The 23,919-nt window shown below is 33.0% G+C and overlaps 1 protein-coding gene across 1 annotated transcript in view; it reads left to right on the top strand.

Moving 5' to 3' along the window:
• The window catches only part of LOC141707317 (DNA-directed RNA polymerase III subunit 1), a 28,174-nt gene extending 5,327 nt beyond the window's left edge, over positions 1-22,847 (top strand). The window contains exons 8-28 of the mRNA XM_074510407.1: positions 400-499; positions 1,232-1,447; positions 1,530-1,678; positions 1,760-1,901; positions 1,990-2,130; positions 4,552-4,740; positions 5,226-5,418; positions 6,358-6,451; positions 6,942-7,176; positions 9,112-9,303; positions 9,965-10,063; positions 10,730-10,933; positions 11,017-11,289; positions 18,069-18,216; positions 18,310-18,461; positions 18,995-19,150; positions 19,222-19,335; positions 19,504-19,580; positions 20,721-20,919; positions 21,020-21,222; positions 22,526-22,847. Of these exons, the coding sequence (XP_074366508.1) occupies positions 400-499; positions 1,232-1,447; positions 1,530-1,678; positions 1,760-1,901; positions 1,990-2,130; positions 4,552-4,740; positions 5,226-5,418; positions 6,358-6,451; positions 6,942-7,176; positions 9,112-9,303; positions 9,965-10,063; positions 10,730-10,933; positions 11,017-11,289; positions 18,069-18,216; positions 18,310-18,461; positions 18,995-19,150; positions 19,222-19,335; positions 19,504-19,580; positions 20,721-20,919; positions 21,020-21,222; positions 22,526-22,574 (3,325 nt within the window). The 3' untranslated portion in view covers positions 22,575-22,847. The remainder of the gene's footprint in view (positions 1-399; positions 500-1,231; positions 1,448-1,529; positions 1,679-1,759; positions 1,902-1,989; positions 2,131-4,551; positions 4,741-5,225; positions 5,419-6,357; positions 6,452-6,941; positions 7,177-9,111; positions 9,304-9,964; positions 10,064-10,729; positions 10,934-11,016; positions 11,290-18,068; positions 18,217-18,309; positions 18,462-18,994; positions 19,151-19,221; positions 19,336-19,503; positions 19,581-20,720; positions 20,920-21,019; positions 21,223-22,525) is intronic.
• The last annotated feature ends 1,072 nt before the right edge of the window (positions 22,848-23,919 follow it).

Here is a 23,919-nt window from a genome sequence, read left to right as displayed (position 1 = left end):
GTTTAAATAAAATTTTAGATAAAAATGTGTTAGAATAATGCTTTGGCAATTTTCCTGTGGCGTGCTTAAGAAAATTGTTTGAAGTATAAACAAATTGTTTTTTCCATATTTATACTTAATTCAAAAACCAGAGTTTTGCTGCTGTCTGTTTAAAATGGTAGAACCATAATTGACCATGACATGGACACATGTATTAATCTATACTAAAGAAATTCTTTTTAATTTTTTTATAGATATGTTGCACCTAATAATAGTTATTATCTTGGTTACTAGACTTTAAACCGAGCTAATTGCTTTAGCAGTTCTTCTACGCTCTTTGAATCAGTTTGTACTAATCAGTATCATACCTTTGTACTACTGTAATTTTATTACTCATGTATTTTTTTGTTGCCACGACAGCAATGAGAATGACATATCAGAGAGGTTGAAACTAATAATTCAAACAAATGCTACTCTTCATCAAAATTTAACTACAGCAAGTTATGCTCCCAAGGCTCTGGTAAGTTCATGGTTTTTTCAATTGAATTAATTAATAACTTGGCATCCTTTTTTTTAATTATTACCTAGTTTTTTGGTTGGGTGGTAGGATGTTGCGGGATTATCAAATTGTGCAAGTATTCATCAATATTATTTTCTATTAACAAATACCTTGATGATTATTACCAGCGAGGAACTAGCGTCTTTCACGAATTAGACTTTAGAGGCTCGGCTCCCTCACAATTGAGTTTCGACTATTGGAAAAGCTTTCATGCTTCTCATTATGTGTGTAGTGGGATTTTTAGGAAGATGCCAAATATGAAATATAGGGCGTATGATAATAAACCAGAGTGTATCTTAGTTGCATGAATAAAACATCTGTTTAACAGTCAGTTGTAGTAACTAGGAAGTTGGAAGTGGTTGATGTAAGATTATAAGCTAGAAGATATGTCAACAGGAATCCCTTGTAACATGATAGAGGTGCATAATACCTGTCAGGCTCTTTTAATGCATTTCACTTGTATAGATGGCATAAGAAGTTTGGGGCGATTGTGATCCAGTGTGCTCATAGTCACAAGCGAGGTCCTACATTATCTTCAAAGTATCTTCATTGCCTAAGAACCACCATGTAGTGTATACCTAACTTAAAAGTTAGAATCCATTACCATTTTATATATACAGGTTAATTATTATTTACTGTTGGTATGGTACCGGGGTTGTAGTCTGTTTGATCTAATCTTATTAATGTTTTAAGGAACTTTGGCCTCTGTTGCAAGTGGAGGTTGCACGGTACATAAACAGCGATGTACGTGGAGTGCCACTAAGTATGCAAGAATCCAAGCCCCTAAGCGGTTTTGTTCAACGCCTAAAAGGAAAACAGGGACGTTTTCGGGGAAACTTGTCAGGGAAACGAGTGGAATATACTGGGAGAACTGTCATATCCCCGGACCCTAATCTTAAGATTACAGAGGTTGGAGCTCTACTGCTATTTGATTTTTTGAATTCCACTAGTTATTACATGTTTAACAGTTGTATACTCGTATTGGTTCTAGGTTGCGATTCCAATTCTAATGGCCCAGATATTGACTTATCCCGAGCGTGTATCAAGTCATAATATAGAAAAACTGAGGCAGTGTGTTAGAAATGGATTCTACAAGTACCCTGGTGCCAATTTTATCAGACTGGCTGATGGCACATCTATGTAAGTATTCTCGTTGTTCTATTCCCTGTTCCTTTCCTTTGTACATCGAATTGATGGAGCGTGTTATATGTTGCACTGCAGGGTGTTAAAGTTCCCTTCCAGAACGCGCCTTGCTGATGAACTGAAATTTGGTCAAATTGTTGAGCGTCATTTAGAAGATGGTGATATTATTCTTTTCAACAGACAACCTAGCTTACATCGAATGTCAATCATGTGCCATAGGGTGAATGCATTTATAAGCTACTCAAATTATTAGGTTGTTGAAAGTTTGCATTCCTCATTTGATTAGAATTTCCTATATTTGTCTGTAGGCAAGAATAATGCCATGGCGTACATTGCGATTCAATGAGTCAGTTTGCAATCCTTACAATGCTGATTTTGATGGTGATGAGATGAATATGCATGTCCCACAAACCGAGGAGGCTAGGACAGAGGCTGTAATGTTAATGGGGGTAAGGACTTTTAGTTGGTTTTTTATGACAGTACTTTCTGAAGAAAGATATAGTGTTCTATACTTCTATGGTATATTGTATACGTTATGTTGCTCATACTCTGTTTGGGTATAGACTCTTGAACCCAACACGAATCTAAGGGTCCCACTCCATATTTTGAAAAATTGGCAACACAAGTAGGTACAAGAACATGCCATAATTAATAACCTTTAAAGAAGATATTGGTACAACTTGCATGCTTAAGAGGATCTCATGAGTACAGCCTCTGGAAATATATTTGCTGAAAGATTAATATTGTTGGTTTTTTTATGAACGTTAGGAGTAACAAAAATATTTTCTTAAAACATTCAAGTAGACATGGGATATCCGTGCTCTACAATTTGTTGAATTTTAATTATGTAATCCATAGTATGAGCAACCTGATCAATTTCAATATCTCCATTGCTAATGGAGCAACTGATATCTGTAATCTTTGTTGCAATTTGTGTAACTAACCAATCATTTTACTGCATTTCTCAACTAGTTAATAATCTATTAATATTTATGACCATACAAATAACAAACAGAAGAGAATCTGAATAACTACCCGCTTTTCTTAGTTGATATTTTAGAATCAACAACTGATTCTGAATCTGTTTCTGTCAGGGAAATTCTTTTTCGATATCAGTAGTCTACCTGTAAACTAAGAAAGATGGAGGCTGTTCTGTAAAAATAGAACGATATAGATAAAATTTTGTAAATTTCTGGCACTCCGTATATATATGTGTGTGTGTGTTTGTGTGCGTGTCACAAAGTTCAGGCAAAGTTCAGGCACAGTGGTTAAGGTACACACTCTGCAGTGAGGTCCAGCTACAGACACAGTAAAATAGTTCTCATTTTTTGGAAAATATTTTGGTTCCTTTTTATTGAATACACTAGTACTACTATTTTGTTGTTAAATTTACATATTTTGACCCCCTGCAAAGTGATAAAAATAGTGTTAAAAGTAAAGAAAATCACTTAGGTTCAGAAAAAAGAGTAAAGAAAATAAATAAATTTAATTTAAATTCTAAGATATGGGTTCGTGTTTTTATCTATCAGAATTAAGTTTGTCTTTTTTACATAACAGAATTATCTGATCATATTCTAACTCTCTAGTATGTCTTGGATTTATACACAAAATTTACCTATCCAAAAATAATATGGATGTTTAGGCTATAAATTTCTGAAACTGTAGGTGTTCAACTTAAAATTCTAATACGTTAATGTGCAAAGTAAAGCTAACAGGTCTAGATGAACATTGTGTGATGAACAGTACATCTAAATAAACAGTTTTTTTTTGTGATTGATATGGTAGCAGGCCCTTAAGAATTCCTGCTTTAGATCACACTTTTGTCTTGGTTCAGTTGGGTGTCGATTCTCTAGCGAACTTTGATGAATTGGTGAGGCTAAATTAGAATTTGGGTAGAAGGAAAGTAAGTTAAATTAAAAAGTACAGAGGGTAGGACATTTGAATGCATAAAAGGATATCATATCTTTTACACTGTGTTCCTGATTTTAATTTTAGGAGAGGGGGAAGATTTGTGCTTATTTATTTTCTCTAACATGTTCTCAAGATTTTTTAAGGAAAGAAAGGAATAGAAAGGGAGGTTAAATATAAGTCAGTTTCTCTCCAAAATTATCTTTCAGAAAGTGGGATGATTAAGTGACAAAGTTAAGTTGCAGTAATAAATATTGTTGATTTTTCGATTTCTTATATTTCCTTAAAAAACTCAGAAACATAAGTAAGATGCATATTGAAACTTTTCTATTTTGTCCCAAATTCAATTCTTTTTTTTTGCTAAGCACAATTCACAAATTAGGAAACATAGTGTTAGAGAATCGTTAGAAACGCGAATGAACACACAAACTCATTTTGTAACTGTTAAATAATTCACTGAAAAATTAAAATAATAAAATATTACATCTCGCTGTTTTGTAGCCGAAATCTTAAAACAAAACTATATCTGTGTACTTACTAGTACTAATCCAATATATCTTGTATCAGTGACCTATAAATGCTAGTTCCTCATCTTCCATAAGACCTGCAAACAGAAGTGTGATTTTAAAGCATTAGGTTTTCCTGCAATGAATAATTTAAAACTTGAAGTTTCAGGATTTGTAAATTCTGAAATCGGCGCTAGCTGCTGGGGTGATAACTATTTTTACTTTGTGCTTGTTGCATCTAGTTGTGATTTCAGCTGATTGCTACATTAAATTATAAATTCCATGTTGTTATATAAATTAATGTTGATGCAGGACTAGAAGGAAAAACAATAAACAAATAGATAAGGTAGATTTAATTCCTCGTTCTGCATCGAATGTAATGTTCTAATTTATTGCTAAATATGTCTATAAACTGATTTTATTAAATTGAGATGTTTTACAATTTTTTGTCTTTAGGTGCAAAATAATTTATGTACACCAAAGAATGGAGAGATTTTGGTTGCTTCCACACAAGATTTCTTGACATCCTCCTTTCTCATCACAAGAAAGGACACATTCTATGACCGTGCATCATTTTCTCTTATGTGTTGCTATATGGGTGATGCAATGGATCATATTGATTTGCCAACACCAGCATTAATCAAGGTGAAGTAAATGTTTTTGCACTTTGTAATTCCAGATTCTTTTGTGAGCATTAATCAGGGCGTCACATGTTAGATTATCTGCTTTGCTGTACGCCATTCTATACCTTGAAAAAAGTACACACAATCTTTTGTTTTCAACATTAGTTAAGTGGTTATTTGTTAGATCTAAATGATATGAATTTAACAAGATTTTGGAATGATCCAGGCCAAAATTTGAAGTGAATAGTCAAATTACTTCCCCACTTTAATTTTGGTATTTTTTTATATAGGCCTAAAAAAGATGTAACAATCAAACAATCTTAATGGTACGAATCATTAAGCATATGCTCATTCAAATACATTTCTTGAAATCAAAGGTCCCCAAGTTATGGTTTGTAGCTTATTTAATGTACAAGAGATATGTCGGATTTTTCTATTACTATTGTTTACTATTGGTTGCCCCAAGTACTTGGACCTGGTGAGATGAATGTGATTACTGTTTTGCAGCCGGTAGAACTCTGGACCGGTAAACAATTATTTAGCGTCTTGTTACGCCCACATGCAACCATGAGAGTTTATCTGACGCTCACTGTAAAAGAAAAAAGCTACGACTCTGGGGAGACAATGTGCGAAAATGATGGATTTGTGTATTTTCGTAATAGTGAGCTAGTGAGTGGTCAACTTGGGAAGGCTACCTTAGGTCAGTCTATTCTTCTTATGTACAAGTATTCATTTGCTTATTGGCTTTAACTTTTTCCTTTTAATATCATAAAATTATAAAATGTTGCAACTGTTTATTGTCCCATATTTCCCTGTGCTGCGTCAACTGCTTGCTTATTGTTGCACTGTTTTAAAACTTATTAGTACTGAATTCTTTACACACAATAGCGTTACCCAGTGAGGAGCACCTTTTATACAACCCTATAGTTTATACAATTGCTCACATAGTGAATTGGGTCCTAATGATAATGTGAAACTGTTTCTTGTTAAGAATCCAATATGTTCTGAAGTAATAATATTAAAACCCTGTAGACTACAATACCTAACCCCGCAGACTATAAGACCAAACAAGTTCTTCCCTTTTGATCACTAAGGAAGACGAGATAGCTTTCTTCTAAATAAGTTAAACTATCTTTCAAGTTTACTAAACTTAAAATGTTATGCTGTTCTCTCTATCAGGAACTGTGTTCTCAATCTTAATATTTAACATACTGAAAGTTTACAATTGATTCCCTATTTATAGACTCCCACTAGTAATACAAGTAAAAAACTACCTTGCCCTTACTACTCATACTGACCCTTAGCCTCACTACAGAATATGACAGACTATTATCTACTTTCCTGACAAGTCAGTTGCAGTGTCTTGTGCCTGTTTTAACCAAATTGCGCAGGACCTCAATTTCTCAATAGAACTGGTTGATATCATATCAGATACAAGTTCCTTTTACTACTTACAGCCTTTTACCCTGGGGTTATTAGTTGCTTTGCTGGCTTTGGCCTTCGGGAAGTATTTTTTTCACTTGTAATGAGAAACTTGCTTGTGTAAAGGGTGCCATCAATAGTTAAAATGTTACAGCTTTTTTCTTTCCCTACATTTTTCTTGGTTTTCTTAATACTTAATTTCGAGACGTCATAACAGGTAATGGAAATAAAGATGGTATGTACTCGATTCTTCTCCGGGACTACAAAGCACATGCCGCTTCTGTATGTATGAATCGTTTGGCCAAGCTGAGGTACTTTACTAACAAACACATGTGGACTAGTAATGGGCCTCGTTAAAGTTTAATCATACTTGAATAAGTTATATTATGTCTCTTTAGTTTCATGCCAATCACCGCTGCTGGGTCTTGGGTATTCAACATATCTCATTAATGGAAGTTATTTCGAAGTCTGTTTAACTTTTTGGAGTTTGTCTACAGTGCAGATTATTTAATTATTCTTCCTGGATCAATTTTTTTTAAGTTTAATATCTTATTTTTATTGTTAGCCATTACTAAAAACACTGCCCACTGTTTTTTTACTGTATTGATCATAGTTAAAAATCCATTTTAGACTTTTGCCTTTCATGAGTTTGATTTCAGATACTTGCATTAGTAGTGACAAACATGGGAGTTTCTATTATCGAAATTAATAGCAGCATAATTGATATAAAGAATGTGTATTTATTTACGATACATATTTAGTTTTGCATGAGCCTTAGATCAGATTGTTATTTTGTTACAGTGCACGGTGGATCGGTAATCACGGTTTTTCAATTGGAATTGATGACGTTCAGCCAGGGGATCTTTTAAATAAAGATAAAGAAGGTAAAATATCTGATGGTAACGTACAGTGTGATGAATTGATTAATAAGTACAACAATGGAAAGATTGAACTTCTACCTGGGTGTGATGCTGCTCAGACATTAGAAACTCTGATAGCCAAAGTTTTAAATGATATTCGAGGGGAAGCTGCCAAGGTAAATATTTAGTCTGTACATTCTATGGAATCAAACATATCTATCTTGTATTGTTAAATTTGAGGCGTCTTGTTAAGGACATGCCATCTCATGGTTATGCATATATACACCAATCCTCTGTAGGTCAATTAAACTAAATAAGTTATCATATCTGTTTTGTGTGATAAACTCTATATGCCATCTTAGTTGATTGGTAAAATCATGAAAAGGCAACAATGGCTGTTAGTAATAAATAGTTGTCTGGGCATGTCAGCTATCTGCACCTTTTGACCTATCAGATTATCTGATATTGTCCACCTCTGTCTGTCCATTGCAACCAATGTGTTGGCACCAGTTTCCTACTATAACTTGTTCATTGATTTTATATGCATCTTTTTTTCTTTCGCTAATATAATAATCTCACAGGTTATCTTAAGTTATAATAAACTGCATCAGTTGAATTTCTAATCAGACTACTACTGAGCTTGTGCTACTAATTTCCTCTGAAGTCCTAACCTTAATAGTGTTGTTGCAAACATATGAAGAATAAACAATGCTTGTGGCTAGAAGTTTCATTAAGAATATTAGACCTCAAAGAGTGTATTCACATTCTTCTGAAAGAAGTGGTATTCTGATCCAAAGTTTAGACACTACAATTGCCAAAATTAGATAGATAAAACCAAAACTCAAAAGAGAGATTGATGCATAAGGACAACGTTCAGAAATGGTTTAAAACTGATGAACTCATCTCCACGAAAAATCAGTAGAAACACATATAAATTCTATGAGGTATTCAGCAATGTTTTAATATTTAGAATTTATGTAAGTAGGACGAATATGTCTCCTCAAGTGTAAACACATCATCTTGGATAATAAGAAATTATACACAATAACTATCTAGATTCAAATTAAATATTTCTGGTATATATTTATCCTAAAATGCCTAGTCAAAAGACGTGTACTAAATTACAAATATAATATACCTAAATCTAAATAATTAATAACTACTTAAACTATCTCCTGTTCGGCATATGGAACACTAACTTTAGCTCATTCCTCTGTGTGGAAAGAGGCAACAATTTTGAAAGAGCCTCTGTATGGCAGCTAACTTTTACCTGTAAAATAAGCAATTACCCTACAGTGTCAGGAAGCATGGCATGCATTCTTTAACCGATTCCAGTTGACATCCTGCATAAAATGTGAATAAGATTCTTGCTACAAAAATCTTTAGGAGATGGCTAAAAATTCAAAAAACGAGTTTGCTGATCTTGACGTGAGATATTGTAAAGTTTGTGTGGGCTTTTGCTGGCCTGTTTACCATTTACAACGATAATGTGCAAGTTTATTGTTTTTATCGTAAAAAGCATGGTTCGCTGCTTGTTTAGTAACTGTGAATGTTGGTCAAGTAATTATAATGAAGAAACTTCCTTGTGCCTTGCTAAATTGTTCCAGGAAATAATTGCACATATTGCCTTTAGAAGTTTACCATTGATAGGATAGCTAACATGTGGCCTGTTTGATGATTTCATTTGCAAGATCTATTGTCTTAAATTGAAGCAGATGAAGTGGTATGCTAGTATCTGGTATTTTAGTTCCAATAATTTATTAAAGTTACTGTCTAATGCAACATCTGAATTTGAAAAGATCAGAATGAAATGGTCATATCAGTTGGCAGTGTTAATCTTTTAATGAAAGGATTGTTTCCCTGACATGCTGTTGTCTAGTAGACTTTGTGGTTTTGCACAATTTCATAAATAGGTTGCTTTACTACACATCTGATACAACTCAGGCGCTGATATTTTGTTGTGTATACTCATTTTTATTTTAGTCTCACGTGGTCATTCTGATATGGATCATAAAGCTATTATGTATATAAATATGGTGGTTTTATCATCTGATTTTTGTCAGACAAATGGTTATATCTGAGTACTTATATTTGCTTTTGCTACCTGACAGCTTTGTATGAAAAGCTTGCATTGGAGGAACAGCCCTCTTATTATGTCACAGTGTGGTTCTAAAGGATCCCCAATCAATATCAGTCAGATGGTTGCCTGTGTTGGCCAGCAGTCGGTCAGTGGTGGACGTGCTCCAAATGGATTTTTAGATCGGAGTCTACCTCATTTCCTTAAAAATTCAAAGATACCTGCTGTATGTTTAAATTCCTTCTAATTTTTTTTCTGTTCTTGAATGTTCCTCTGCAATAATGTTTAACATTTTTTGTTTGTTACTGCTTTGTAAGATAAGATATCGTTGTATGGAAGTTTCCTCTTAAGAATTCCATAAAATCAATTTAAAAAATATAGCATGTTGTTGCACTGTCCAACAAATGGAGGAATGGTCGAGTTTTTTTAATCTATATTATCGTATTCTATCACACCTTGTCTCCTTGAACTCTCTTTACTACTTTCAAGGAACCCATGGAGAACATGAAACTAAACCAAATAGTACTAGAGTCGTAACGAAAGTGGCTTCATGATTCTGATATATATATCGATTTTTGTCTAGATATCTGCTATGTGAAAAGATGTGTGAAACAGGAATCATTAAATAAAGGACATTATTATGTACAGCACCTGATAGTTATCGAAAGGACTAAAGTATTTATTTTGTGGATTGGGAAACTAAGTAAAGCTTCTGTTCATAATACAGGCCGAGATAAAGGATTTTATGTAGTTGATAATAGTTGTTCATATACCATTAACTTTAACTCATTTCATTTGCATGTATTCTATTATATACCTGTAAAGTCAAAGTCAAATTCGTCACACTTGTATGCAGAGGTTTTATGTATCTTTAATTTACAATGCAGGCAAAGGGATTTGTTGGAAATTCATTTTATAGTGGTTTGAGGGCTACTGAATTTTTCTTTCACACAATGGGAGGGCGAGAGGGCCTTGTGGATACAGCGGTATGGCATATCTAACCTTGCATTGATTGTCTATTAAATTTAAGGCTATCAACACGACATTTTTACCTATCATTAAATTGCTTTTCGTGTCCTAGCCATGTTTATGACATAAAATAAACTATTAATTCTTCTAGGTCGTAGTACTTTTTACTTGATAGTTTAAACAATTTGGTATAGTTTTTAAGGTTTTGATAGAGCAGAAGACCTAATTTTAGATTAAATATATATATAATTTTATAGTTGTCAAGGAATTATCAATAATTTAGTTGATAAAACTTGTGAACAGGTATCCTACGTTTGAACTGAATTCTTTCTAGTAAAAGAATCTCTTTTATAGCTGCTTTAAAACAAGTAGGAGATCCTCTAGAAAAATACGGGGTTCTGCTTCTGGTGGCATCATGCTTTTGGGTGGTGATCCCGCTTATGAGTGAGCAAGCGTAGGAGCCTTTGTTGCTTTTTAATTCATTTTCGTTTTCTTCAATGGACAAAAGACCAATTTTTCATATGGTAGTTATGAATAAGTGACTTTGCTTATATATATGCAATATCCTTTCTAGCGGTCTCAGTCATTAACATGAACCATTACAATTGGACTTTAAGTAAATGAAATAAAGTTGTAGAAATGATTAGCATCATGTTTCATGGGACAAATTTTTCATGTTGCAGGTTAAAACAGCCGATACAGGGTACATTTCACGTCGATTAATGAAATCTCTTGAAGATCTATCGGTTCATTATGACAATACTGTACGAAATGCTAGTGGATGTATTGTTCAGTTTACTTATGGTGACGATGGTATGGATCCATCACAAATGGAAGAAAAAGGTGGACTGCCTCTCAATTTTAACAGATTATTGATGAAAGTCAAGGTCTGCCTCGATACGATTGAGAATCTTCAACTTAATGAACTGAGTTGACATGTTAAAATAGGTTTACTAATTTTTTTTGGCAGGCTGCATGCCCTCCTGAAGAACATATCGGCATGTCGTCATCACAAATTATTAAAGTTGTTGATGAAACACTCACGAAAGATTTTACGACTCTGGAAGGGGATTGTTCAAAGGCCTTCAATAAATCATTATCTGAATTTCTCAAAGCGTGTGCTGAAAGATCAAATAATACAAGGAGAGCTCTGAAGTTGGAGGAAGAGCCAAGGAGTGGAGACTTTAACATTCTGGAGAATGTTGCTAATAATATATCGGGCATTACTCGCCGGCAGCTACAGGTATTTGGTCTCCTAACACACACACACATAGGTTATTGCTCCATGGAGAACACCCTTATATAAAGAACAATAAAAAACATCATAGAATCTTACATAAAATTGCATTTAGATTTTAATTTTCACGCCAAAAAAGTTTTTTTTTGAATAAAAATAGAATTTAACCAATAATTAGGATCAATATAACATGACTTCATTGTTACAAAATATATACTATAAAATATTCTATACCTGATTCTCTGTTACATTTTATTTTTTAAAATTTATACGAGATTTTATGTTAGATTCAGTATGTTAAGCTTAATTGTTGTTTTAAGTAGAATATTTTATAGACATAAAATTGCATTTAGATTTTAATTTTCACGCCAAAAAAGGTTTTTTTCAATAAAAATAGAATTTAACCAATAATTAGGATCAATATAAAATGACTTCATTGTTACAAAATATATACTATAAAATATTCTATACCTGATTCTCTGTTACATTTTATTTTTTAAAATTTATACGAGATTTCATGTTGGAATCAGTATGTTAAGCTTAATTGTTGTTTTAAGTAGTATGATTCTAATCTTAACAAATCAATATTCATGAAGAATGAAGTGTTATAATGGTGTTCTTCCGTGTTTTTTTATCTTAGGGAATTCTGTATAGGAGTGTTACCCTCTCTCTATATACACACGCAAATATTTAAGTATTTTCTCAAATATATTTTATTTTAATTCTCTCAAGAGAGCTTGCATACTTATTAATTTACATTTGTATACCTTTTGTTTTTAACTAACTTTTTGCTCCACACTTTTTCTTTCTTAAACTTAAAAGCACACTAATAAAATTTAAGTTATAGCCTCAGTGCCGTAGGAAATTATTTAAGTCATAATATGTTAGTCTTTCAACTTTTTAACATGTATATATAATAATTTGATACGGATATAGTAACAGTGTGATAATTAAATAATTAAAATTTAACTTTAGTCTTTGGTATTAAGAAATATTAACATATCTTCCTTTTTATAAAAGCTAGAACTTAAAATATCGACATATGGTGGTACCAACTCCTGAGAATTGAATATTTTATTATTTTAATATTAGCATGAATTCAAGTCATGAAATAAGATCATTGTTACGCTTATTTTATGTATATGTGTGTGTATGTGTGTGCTATAATACTAAAGTCAAATGGATTCTTTGCTATTTAGGGTAGGTTATGGGTTGGTTCAAATAAATGGGCGAAAATATGTTATTTGTTAAAAGAGATAAGAGTTTTAAAAACTCTTTTTTGGTACGTAAAACTAATTGGGCTAAATGAAGTATAGTAATGCAGGAAAATCTAGGAAGACCTATAAAGCTTAAAGAAATAATTTGGGAGCAATATAAAATGCTTTGGAAACCCAATATTTAGAAGATTACTTAGTAAATTTATCAATATGCAACTTTTTTAGTAAATAATTATCTTTTAGATTTGTTCAAAGGAAATATATATTTAAGGATTTGATTTTTGTAAGGAATGATGGATTTAGTTTTATTATGTAGGTGTTTATCTCTGTATGCGATTGTTTTCAACAACCCTCTTCTGAAATACTAGCCTGCATTACTGAAAAAGATGGATCTTTGAAAATAGGATGCTAAGATAATATGTAAAAAATAATTAAAGTTTGGATGATTTAGCTACGATCTAGTTGTGTCTTTTAGTTGTTTCGAAAATTACGAGGCTTTAAAAATACAATTTTATATAATATATATAACATATATATAATATTAGAGTGAGTTAATATAATTATTTAACTTTAATTTAATTAGGAACTTCTAAATTCAAGTTATTAAAATACAAATATAAGGGATTTGAAGTCGAACTTGGTAGGTAGTTTTTCGGGGCTTGAAAAGAAGAATTGGGTGAGTTATACGGGGGTTCGGGGGGGTCAAGTAAAGAGAGTGTTGGGAGTTGGAAAGCAGGGTGCAACACCTACCCAGCGTACTTTGCTGCTCCGATTCGTGGGGTGCGGGAATGACATGAATCGTAATTACAGACAAGAGTGAGATAAGAAAAAGACAGTCGTTGTCATCGTCTTCTCGTCGCCGTTTTCCGACGTTCAATTGTTTCCGATCTGTGTGGTCGTAGTACAATTTCTAATATGTGTATGTGTGGGTGTATATAATATGTTGGGAAAGGGAGCAAGAAAGTACACAGTGACAGTGAGCTAAAGGGTCACATGGGATGCACAACTTTTTAAGTTACAATAATATTATTAAAAATAGAGCGGGCATATGAAGGTTACACTATTCTTTTTAACCTTTCATTCTGTCTAAAATACAAATCACACACCCGAGACACCATGATTTCAAAATAAAATTGAATTTGAAAACTTTATGTTTAAATAATTATTTATTTAAATAAATATATTAATTAAAATAAAATTATAATACTTTATTTAATATTTTTTGTCATATAATAAATATATTTATATTTTATTGTGCCGTATCCCGCCGCACCCGAATCCTCATATTTTGAAAATTGCCGAATTCACGTATCCCCGCACTACACCGCCGTACCCGCCCGCACCCATGCTTCACAGGTTAGGAGGAAACACACATACGAGATTCAATTTACCAATGCGGAATACGCACACAATATATATAACGCGGAAAGCCCCCGTCCCAACTTGTATTATTAATCAAAACAATTATCAATAATACATCAATACGTAACAACTCAATGGTGTCCCAAACTGATACTTGAGTCAGCCCATGCTCAAGCATCTCCCGCATGATATCTATGACGACTACATCTCTTAAGCATACATATCAAACATAATATGACTATGTATATATAGCCATCCAAAACTTAGCCAACAAGATTTACCTAATCCGATTACAATAATAATTGTCAACCCATACAATTATTATCCAATCCGATTATGACAATTATTTTCTACACATACAATTATTATCCATTCCCATTATGATAATAATTGTTTATTACCAAGCTCATATTATTTATTGGGTTTAAACCCAACAATCTTCCCCTTCAACCCAATACAATTTCACAACCGAATAGTGACCTCCAATAGTTACCTCCAATACCTCCAAACTACCGTTCTTCATCATAACTGTATATCAATCTACAAAATCACGTAACCACCAGTGTCTCCTTTCACTATTGAGTCACCCGATCCCTGCTTTCGCAATCCTTCAACCTCTTGAAGAAGACTAACATCATCCAAAAAATTTCACCTGTTTGATCAACTATCCAACCATTGAAACTATTGCAATGATCCCTTCCATCTTTCATCTCGAGTCCAAATGAATTGATCCACCGTGCAAGCCAACCGCCATACTGCACGTAACTTTGCCTCTTCCCACGTAAACAGGATTCTTATCATCAAACCATCATCATACTCCGCCATATAAATTGAACTTCGAACTTTCCTCCAACCCAATTCATCACCTCGGCTCTTGATAACACTTGTCAGGAGGAAACTCACACACATACGAGATTCAATTTACCAATGCTGAGTATGCACACAACATATATGACGCGGAAAACCCATGTCTGAACTTATATTATTAATCAAAACAATTATCAATAATAAATCAATACATAACACCTCAATGGTGTCCCAAACTGATACTTGAGCCAACCAGTGCTCGAGCATCTTTCGCACGATACCTAAGATAACTACATCTCATAAGCATACTGTTAGGACCTGTCCAGTCCTTATATTTGTATATATATATATATATAAAGAAACGAATTCTTTTATTGATAAACACACACACAACTAGGTGGTATTCGAGAGACCACCCACTCTCCAAAAACACACATAAGTCAATCTTATTTCTTCCTGACTCAAACATATAAATGGCTTCCCTATTTATAACCCCAATCTCAACTCACAATCCCTAGATTAAAGCTAAAATATTATTATTCCCACCAAATCCTCCCTTTGAAATCCATAACTGATGCACACACTAATTATTCAGATTCGTAACTGATTTAATATTTATTTTATTTATTATGTTTCCTAACATTACGCACCGCCCAAACTTGAACCTTGTCCTCAAGGTTCAAATGAGAAAATTGTTTCATTCTTTCTTTTTCCTTTTCTTTCTAATCCAGAACCCCTGCCTCTCCGCCAATAATTTTCTAAATTCCTCCCAGTTACAAGAAGACCGCTGACATTCCCCGCAATAGTCCAAGAACAAAAGATCATTTCTCAAGTATACTACAGCCGACCATACCTTCTTAGTTGGCGTTGAGAGGTTTACTAATTCAAAATAACTGTCAAAATAACTTTCAGCCTTCAACGACCCACCTTCAAGTTTTAAGCCTTCGAATATTTCAAGTCTTTGTGATAAAGAGTACATGGATGAGCTTGGAGGCGATGAGATATCAAACAAACAAGTCTCTTGTTCTTTGTTGTTTCCACTTTTATTAGAATTTAATGGAGTCTGCCCTAAAACCTCCAATACTGGTAGTTGCTGATGAGACCTTTCATCTTCTAGAACTTTTCCAAAATCAATTTTTTGAAAATCTGATTTAAGCTCTCTATCATTCGCTTTTACTCCCTTCAGCTTCTCCTCAGTTTTGTGGACCGACTTCTTGGCATGTTCCAAGCCTTGCGAATCCTCACGAGCAGACGGAAATGGTCCAGTAGTATTGTGACTATAGTTGTCTATTTTTGCAAGTATGGCAACCATACCTTCTTTGAGGAAAGAAATGTCATTTTGAAACTTTTCAATATCCAACTTCAAAAATTTTGCTTGCATCTTTACAAAAAAAATAATTCCCTGGAAGTCGTCGATTCGATTTTCAACTTATTTTGCACTTGTCATTGCCCCAAGAACAGAGGTGCTCTGATACCACTGTTAGGACCTGTCCAGTCCTTATATTTGTATATATATATATATATAAAGAAACGAATTCTTTTATTGATAAACACACACACAACTAGGTGGTATTCGAGAGACCACCCACTCTCCAAAAACACACATAAGTCAATCTTATTTCTTCCTGACTCAAACATATAAATGGCTTCCCTATTTATAACCCCAATCTCAACTCACAATCCCTAGATTAAAGCTAAAATATTATTATTCCCACCAAATCCTCCCTTTGAAATCCATAACTGATGCACACACTAATTATTCAGATTCGTAACTGATTTAATATTTATTTTATTTATTATGTTTCCTAACACATACATATCAAACATAATATGACTACATATATAGTCATCCAAAATTTAGCCAACAAGACATACCTAATCCGATTACAATACCCATAAAATTATTATCCAATCCGATTATGACAATTATTGTCTACCTATACAATCATTATCTATTTCCATTATGATAATAATTGTCTAAGCACATATTACCTATTGGGTTTAAACCCAACAGAGAGAGTAAGCCTACGTGGATTTAATAATAGAAATGGGTCATGAAAAGATGGTTTTTAAAATAGAATTCTCAATCATATACTAAACCTACTTGGATTTAGTAATTGAAATGGTTCATGATATATTAAAATAATTGGTTGAAACATATTGTTTGGTTTAAAAGAGAAACAGGCTTTTATCAAAACAATCCTCAATGATATATAGTTTTGTGGCGGGTTTATAATTAGGATATTTGAAAATAGGAGTCTATATAGTGTATTTAGAGAAATCGATCAAAATGTTTTGTTGGATTGATGTGCAGTTTCTTAAATAAGGATTTTAGATATTATCTTGTATCTAATTATATAAACAATTCTTTTAAACACAAGGGATTCAAAATTAGATTTGGTAGTTAGTCATCCAAACTTCGGGCCGTGAAAAGATTGGGCTGAGTTATATTGGTGGGTTAAATTAAGATATAGTTTGAAAATAAGATCGTATATAATATAATAAAACTACCTGGATTTAATAAAAGAAACGGGTCATTAAAAGTGGGTTTTAAAAATAGAATTCTCAATAATTGTTTAAAAAAATAGTTGAAGCATATAGTTTGTTTTTTAAGAAATTATAAATATAAACTTATTTGTAATTTGTACAGGGTTCTAAATAGGAAATTTGAAAATAGGAGTCTCTATAGTGTATTTAGAAAAATTGGATTAAAATGTATAAGTTGGATTAGGATTCAGTTTTTTAAATAAGGATTTAGATATTATAAATGAAATGAGTTTCAAAAATTAAAGTTCCACCAGTATCAAATGCCCCAAACATGTATTATTTCTAGATAATTTTAAAATGAAGTTTAAACGGCTAATGAAGTTATTTACTTGAATTTTACGTTAATCTAACGTGTAGTTAACATAATGGCATGATAAACGTGAAACTTAAAGTACAGGGGTACCACTTATAAGTCAGATTAAAAAATGCACCATTTATAATAGTCAAAAGTAGAAGGGCATCATGAGAATTTCCCAAAACATTGTCTTCTAAAATATTATATACACGTTGATATTATACATATGTTATCTTGGTAAATTACATACTTCCGTGTGGGAGGGGGTTTCTTTTAATGACTTTGTCGTGGTGAAAGGGGGATAAGTCTTTTTCACTATGCTAGTTTGATATTTACCATTGAAGGAGATTTTGATGGGAATCACTAGTTTTGTCCTGTTAATTTTATGAATGTGTATTCTTAGTGTGATTCATTAAGTTTTAAATATAACGTAATTTATACAATGACGTATATGATGAACCCTATGTATCTTGTATATGAACATGATGAACCCTATGTATCTCGTATATGATTAACCTTATGTATTTCGTATATGATGAACCTTATGTATCTTGTAGGTTTTTATGGAAACATGCATTTCCCGTTACTATCAGAAGGTAGTTGAAGGTGGAACTGCCATTGGGGCAATTGGTGCACATAGTATCGGTGAGCCAGGAACGCAAATGACTTTGAAGACCTTCCATTTTGCTGGAGTTGCAAGCATGAGTATCCTTTCTACGCATATTCCAGATTGAAATTTTAAATAGCTCTTTACTCCATCTTTGATCCATACCAGTGTTCTACCTTAACGATTATCAGATGTTACACAGGGAGTGCCTCGTATCAAGGAAATCATAAACGCAGCCAAGAATATCAGTACTCCTATAATTACCGCTAAACTTGAATTTAGTGATAATTTAATAAGTGCGAGAATGGTGAAGGGTCGGATTGAAAAAACTGTTCTAGGCCAGGTAGTATTCAATCTTTATATTTTCAAATTGATGATCGTGGGACTCTCTCTCTCTCTCTCTCATCTCTTTTTTTCCATAAAGTCTATCACACCCTTAACTCGCATAAAGGAGGGGGGGGGGGGTGATACCATTGGGCCAAAGGCAACTCAGTCTACATTATCTTTTCAGTATCATGTTAAAAGTATTATCTATGGCCTGAACTATAATGTACATATTTCAGCCGTTTGTACCAATAGGTACTGTAATTTGTCATATGTTTTTGTTTTAAGTTTGCCTCTCAGCGAGTCGGTCTTCTTTAGTAATACTCCCTGGCTTGTCTCAGTACGTTTAGTTGCAACCAAAAGGATTCTTGTTATATCTCTCACATATCAATACATACTCTTTTATAATTGCACTTTATAGCTTTCTAGAATAAAATATGGGGCTAAAATTTCTCACACAATTGTGCGCGCACAAACACCCAAGGAGTGTCTCGAAACTAATTTTCATTGGACTAAGTGATATAAGTACCAAGTAATATACTCTGTATATAGGTTTCAAAGAGCATCAAGATTGTCATGGCATCGAGATCAGCATCAGTTACCGTCACACTTGACATGGATGTTATTCAAGCTTCAGAACTATGTATTAATGCACATACTGTAAAAGAATCAATATTAAGAACTCCAAAAATTAAACTGAAGGAGCAGGTATGACAATAATGTTATCTTTTAACTATTTTCCTCTTTCGTCAGATTATGACAATATATTTGAATTGCAGAATATTCATGTCTTGGATGCTAGAAAGTTGGAAGTTATTCCTACATCTGATAGAAGCAAGCTTCACTTCGAACTCCACAGGCTAAAAGATAGACTTCCAACAGTTGTTGTCAGGGTGCGAATTTGTTTTCATCCAACTTAAAATGTCTTGAAATAAGTTTTATTGATGTAATGCCAGTCCTGCAAATATGTTTACTGATTTATTGGATAGAAGATTATTTTTTTGCTGACTCAAAAAGAACAAAAATATGATGTAATATATGTTTTTCCCTTTGGATGGCAGGGCATTAATTCAATTAAGCGTGCAGTTATAAAGGAATGTGATGGTAAAAAAGGCACGTACGAATTGGCCGTTGAAGGGTTAGTTCACATAAACACCGTACTCAAATTATATTCCTTTATTCTTTTAAGTAGTTTCGTCCATAAAGTAGTTATTATGCCAAAATTTAATGTCCTGACCTGCATATTTATTTCCCGGGTGAGCACTTGTACATTAGATCTTCTTAAAGTTTTTCTTTAATTTGTAGAGAGACAGTTCTGAAGGCATCTGTTCGATGACCTCATAATTGCTGTTAATGTTGTGTAATAGTGGCCATTATCTCTATTAGACATTAAGAGCATGTAGGTCATGAATGAATGTATATGGTATGAAGAGATGGTGAAATTTATATAATTTGTCAGTGATACATTTTGATTTTTCAACACTCCTGTAGGGACCTGAACATAAAAAAAATAAGGAATTTCTAACTGATACACACCCTGAATTCTGGTCAGGATTATTTACCAAAACTCTATTACCTAATATACTCAATTAATTTTTGATTAATAAATTAAGTGAGGAAACTAAATCAGGAAGCCGAATTAGATCATACCATCCAATATTCTCATTGTGGTGGTCAAAAGAGGAGATAAGAAGGGAGTTGATATTCCATTGGAGTTTACTTTACCTTCTGCGGTTGTTTGTTCCCAGACCTGACTCAAGTTACGCTCCCCCATTGACGACATGGACTTTTTAAAAACAAGAACAATCTTTTGACCTTCTATGTCCAGAGTAGAATAATAGGTTCTTTGTGATAGTTTGATTGCAAACACTGCATGAATAGTTCTGATCTAGTGCTAGGCTTAGTAGAGATAATTTAATGCTGACATGGAGTTCAAATAGAAGAGTAAAGCAGATTTTTTTTAAAGGATTGGCTGGAAAGCATTTCCAAGACTAGGAAATAAGAGTAGAAACAGACAGGGTACCTTTTTTCTTTGGTTTAATTAAAGACTATATTCTTACCTTTACTATATCGAAGGTGTACTTTCTTTGATTCTTTTGTGCTTGTTAGTAGTATAGCTTGATTTCAGTACAAGGGGAGGGGGAGTGGGAATTTTGAACCCATGATCTCATCATGGTCTCATGGGGGAGGGGGATGAGCCTTTGCAACCAGGCTATCCTCATTCTAGAGATTAGTATTCATTGATGCGTGTTTATATATAAATTTCTTGCTTTTTCAGTACGGGACTTGATGCAGTCATGGGAATTGATGGAGTTGATGGGCCTAAGACAACGAGTAATCACATCATGGAAGTCCAAAAGACTCTGGGAATAGAAGCTGCAAGAAAATCTATAATTCTGGAGATTCAAAAAACGATGAAAGATATGAGCATAGACGTTCGTCATATGATGCTTTTAGCAGATCTGATGACATATAAGGTGTTTTTTTTTAATTCATTTTTTTTTCAATTCTAATGCTGGTGGTTACATGGAACTTTCATAGTACGATTCAGTTTGATTTCTATGTTTGCTATATCAGGGTGATGTTTTAGGAATCACACGGCATGGAATTCAGAAAATGAAGGATAGTGTTTTGATGCTTGCTTCTTTTGAGAAAACATCTGATCACCTTTTTAATGCTTCTGTCAATGGGAGAGTTGACAAAATTGAAGGAGTAAGTGAATGCATCATCATGGGCATACCAATGCAGATAGGCACGGGAATGCTTAAAGTTATGCAAAGGTATGCCATGTGATCACCCTATGTAGCTGTATCTGAGAGCGTTTTTTTACCAAAAAAGCACGCTTTTCATGTATGGACCTTTTTAGCATAAGAGTGTCTAATTTATATTATACAACAAATGTGTTATATTATAACACATTTGTTGTATGTCTGATAGAGAAGGAAGTACGGCATTTGGTAAATGCAAGCCAGATGTGTTACTTTCACAATCTGCAAAGCATGTAATAAATGTGCACTAATGGCTAAATAGGGCCCACTTATTTGGATTGTGATGTATTGGGCTGTCTCTTAAGGATCCTGCTATTATAGGAATTGCCATTGCAAATTTTTGTTACTGTTTAGATTTTGACATTTTAAATATGTTTTTTAGTGAATACGATGTAACTAAAAGTAACTATAGAATATTTAACTTGCGTAACTTCGCAAAATTACTTCATGATGCATCAACCAACAAAAATTTGGTCCACGTATGGACATGTTGAGTATGCATACATAGGGGCCTCTCTCGTGTAGTGTGTTGATAAGATGAGGAGAACATTTTTTAAAAGTGTGTTATTTTCATTAGAGATTGATCTTAATTGAATTGCTTTTAATCACCAGAAGAAGAATTAATCAAGTTCATATGTATGTGCTATAATGTCTTTAAATGTAGTTAATAAAGAAAAACACGCGAGTCTCCACACTGCCATTGAGCCATGAAAAAAGGTTATGAATATCGGAACTATCTAAACTACTTTATTCTTATATTATGTGGGGGGGGAGGCTCTTCATCACCTAAACACCTGTCATGCAATCATCGCCCCGTACAAAAGAATATAAATAGGAAATAGAGGAGCCAAAAGAGTGATGGAGAAGATGAAACAGGCTAAAAAAAACTTCGGAAAAAAAGTGTTCAGGTGATGGTACAGGAGATGAAAATTGAGAACCTGGTAATAGACTAGTTCAGTTAGTAAATGCGTTACCCCAATAAGAAAAGTAATGAGTTGACAGTACTCAAATTATTAGAACTCTAACATTGATATTATGATTAGAGTCCTCCTCTAGGTTACTTCTAGAGAATCTGTACTACAAAAGACGTTTCTTTCAGTAGTTTCACTTATCTTATGTTAATGTCAGTTGTTTATGTAATACTAATTTGGATGTTGTATTGTGTCCTATAAACATTCAATCTTATCTTCCTTGGATCTGATGTTCCATTATTTATTTTTTCCTGTAATGTTTTATTTTGTTAGTAAAAGAATTTGTACACTATGTGGATTTCAAGTTTCCTATTTTTTGAACTAGTCTTTTGTTCTTATATCAGAGTTCCACCAGTTGAACTGCATTGCGGATCAGAACCAATATTAAGCTGATTATGACTATTGGAAGCCAACAATGGCTATAGGCTACATGCAAAGAATTTGCTGCAGACAGCCAAGAATGTCTTGGTAAACCTTTTTGATGACAAGGTTGGATGCTATTGCATTTCCAATATCCTTTATGCCCGATGATGTGCCAGTACCACCCCGAGTTCTCATTTAGGCCTCAGAGCTAAGTTTTGCATGTGGTACTATGGAACTGATCATTCTATGTAATTAGCTGATGATAAATTATACTATATATAATTGGTTTATAGTTTGTGCTGATGCCTTTGCTTGCCTTTATATCTTCTCCAGCTCTTTGATAAAATTACATATTGGTACAACTAAAACACTTTACAGACATTCAACTAAACACGATTGAATAGGCGATGTGGTTAAAGGTTTATACTCTGTTGTCCTAAGGTTCTGAATTCGAGGCTCACCTCAAGAATTTTTTAAAACAATATGAATTTTAAGTTTACACTTTAAACACATTTAACTGCTCTAGTTTACGGGGTTCTACTTGAGCTTGTGTATTGTTATTACCTGCTATTCAATATTGAGCTCTTATTCAAAGTTCTAAATTTGGGGTCGATTATCCCAAATTTCATTCCAAAAGTGATCCAAATGGCACTGCAAATTTGGATCACTTGGTTTATTATAAAATAAGTGATCCAAACCATTTGGATCAGTTTAATATAAAATAATGATTTTGTTATTTGTAATTTATGAGATTTTAAATTGATTTTTGATTTTTTAATAATATAAGTAATAACATAATATAATTAATATTTAACAAAATTTATTTTTAAAATAAAATTTAAAATGATGAGAAAAAATAATTTTATTAAAATTTAAAATATAAGTATATTGCATAAAATAAAAAGTACATAAAATACATACAAGAAATTACAATACACAAAATGACTTAAAAACGATACTAGAAAATATAAAATTTTGATTTAGTCAGACAAACTATTTATGTTTCCTCTGAGATAATTAAAATATTGTCCGTAATTGTTTATATTATTTTGAGATCCTTGAATTTCATCTTCATTTCCTCGATTTTGAGTTGCTGGACCATCACGCTTTTGAAGTAAAAATGTACTGCATGATATAATGACTGGATGTATAATTCTTATGCATAATATGATAATCAAACACGGACGTGATTTAAGTGCGCCAATTGAAGAGTCGGAAGTGCCGGATTGAGAAGTTAAGTCTATTTCGATCTATAAAAATACTCGATTTCAAGAATTCCTGAACCGCCATAGAAAAATAAAAAATAAAAAGACATATTGCACTTAGAAATGCATTAATTGAACATTTGTGGGAAAAATATACTAATTCGGAATAT

This window comes from Apium graveolens, chromosome 2 (assembly GCF_009905375.1).
Source record: "Apium graveolens cultivar Ventura chromosome 2, ASM990537v1, whole genome shotgun sequence".
Taxonomy (NCBI): domain Eukaryota; kingdom Viridiplantae; phylum Streptophyta; class Magnoliopsida; order Apiales; family Apiaceae; genus Apium; species Apium graveolens.
The sequence above is the reverse complement of the archived record's forward strand: the minus strand, read 5'-3'. Positions and strand labels throughout refer to the sequence as shown.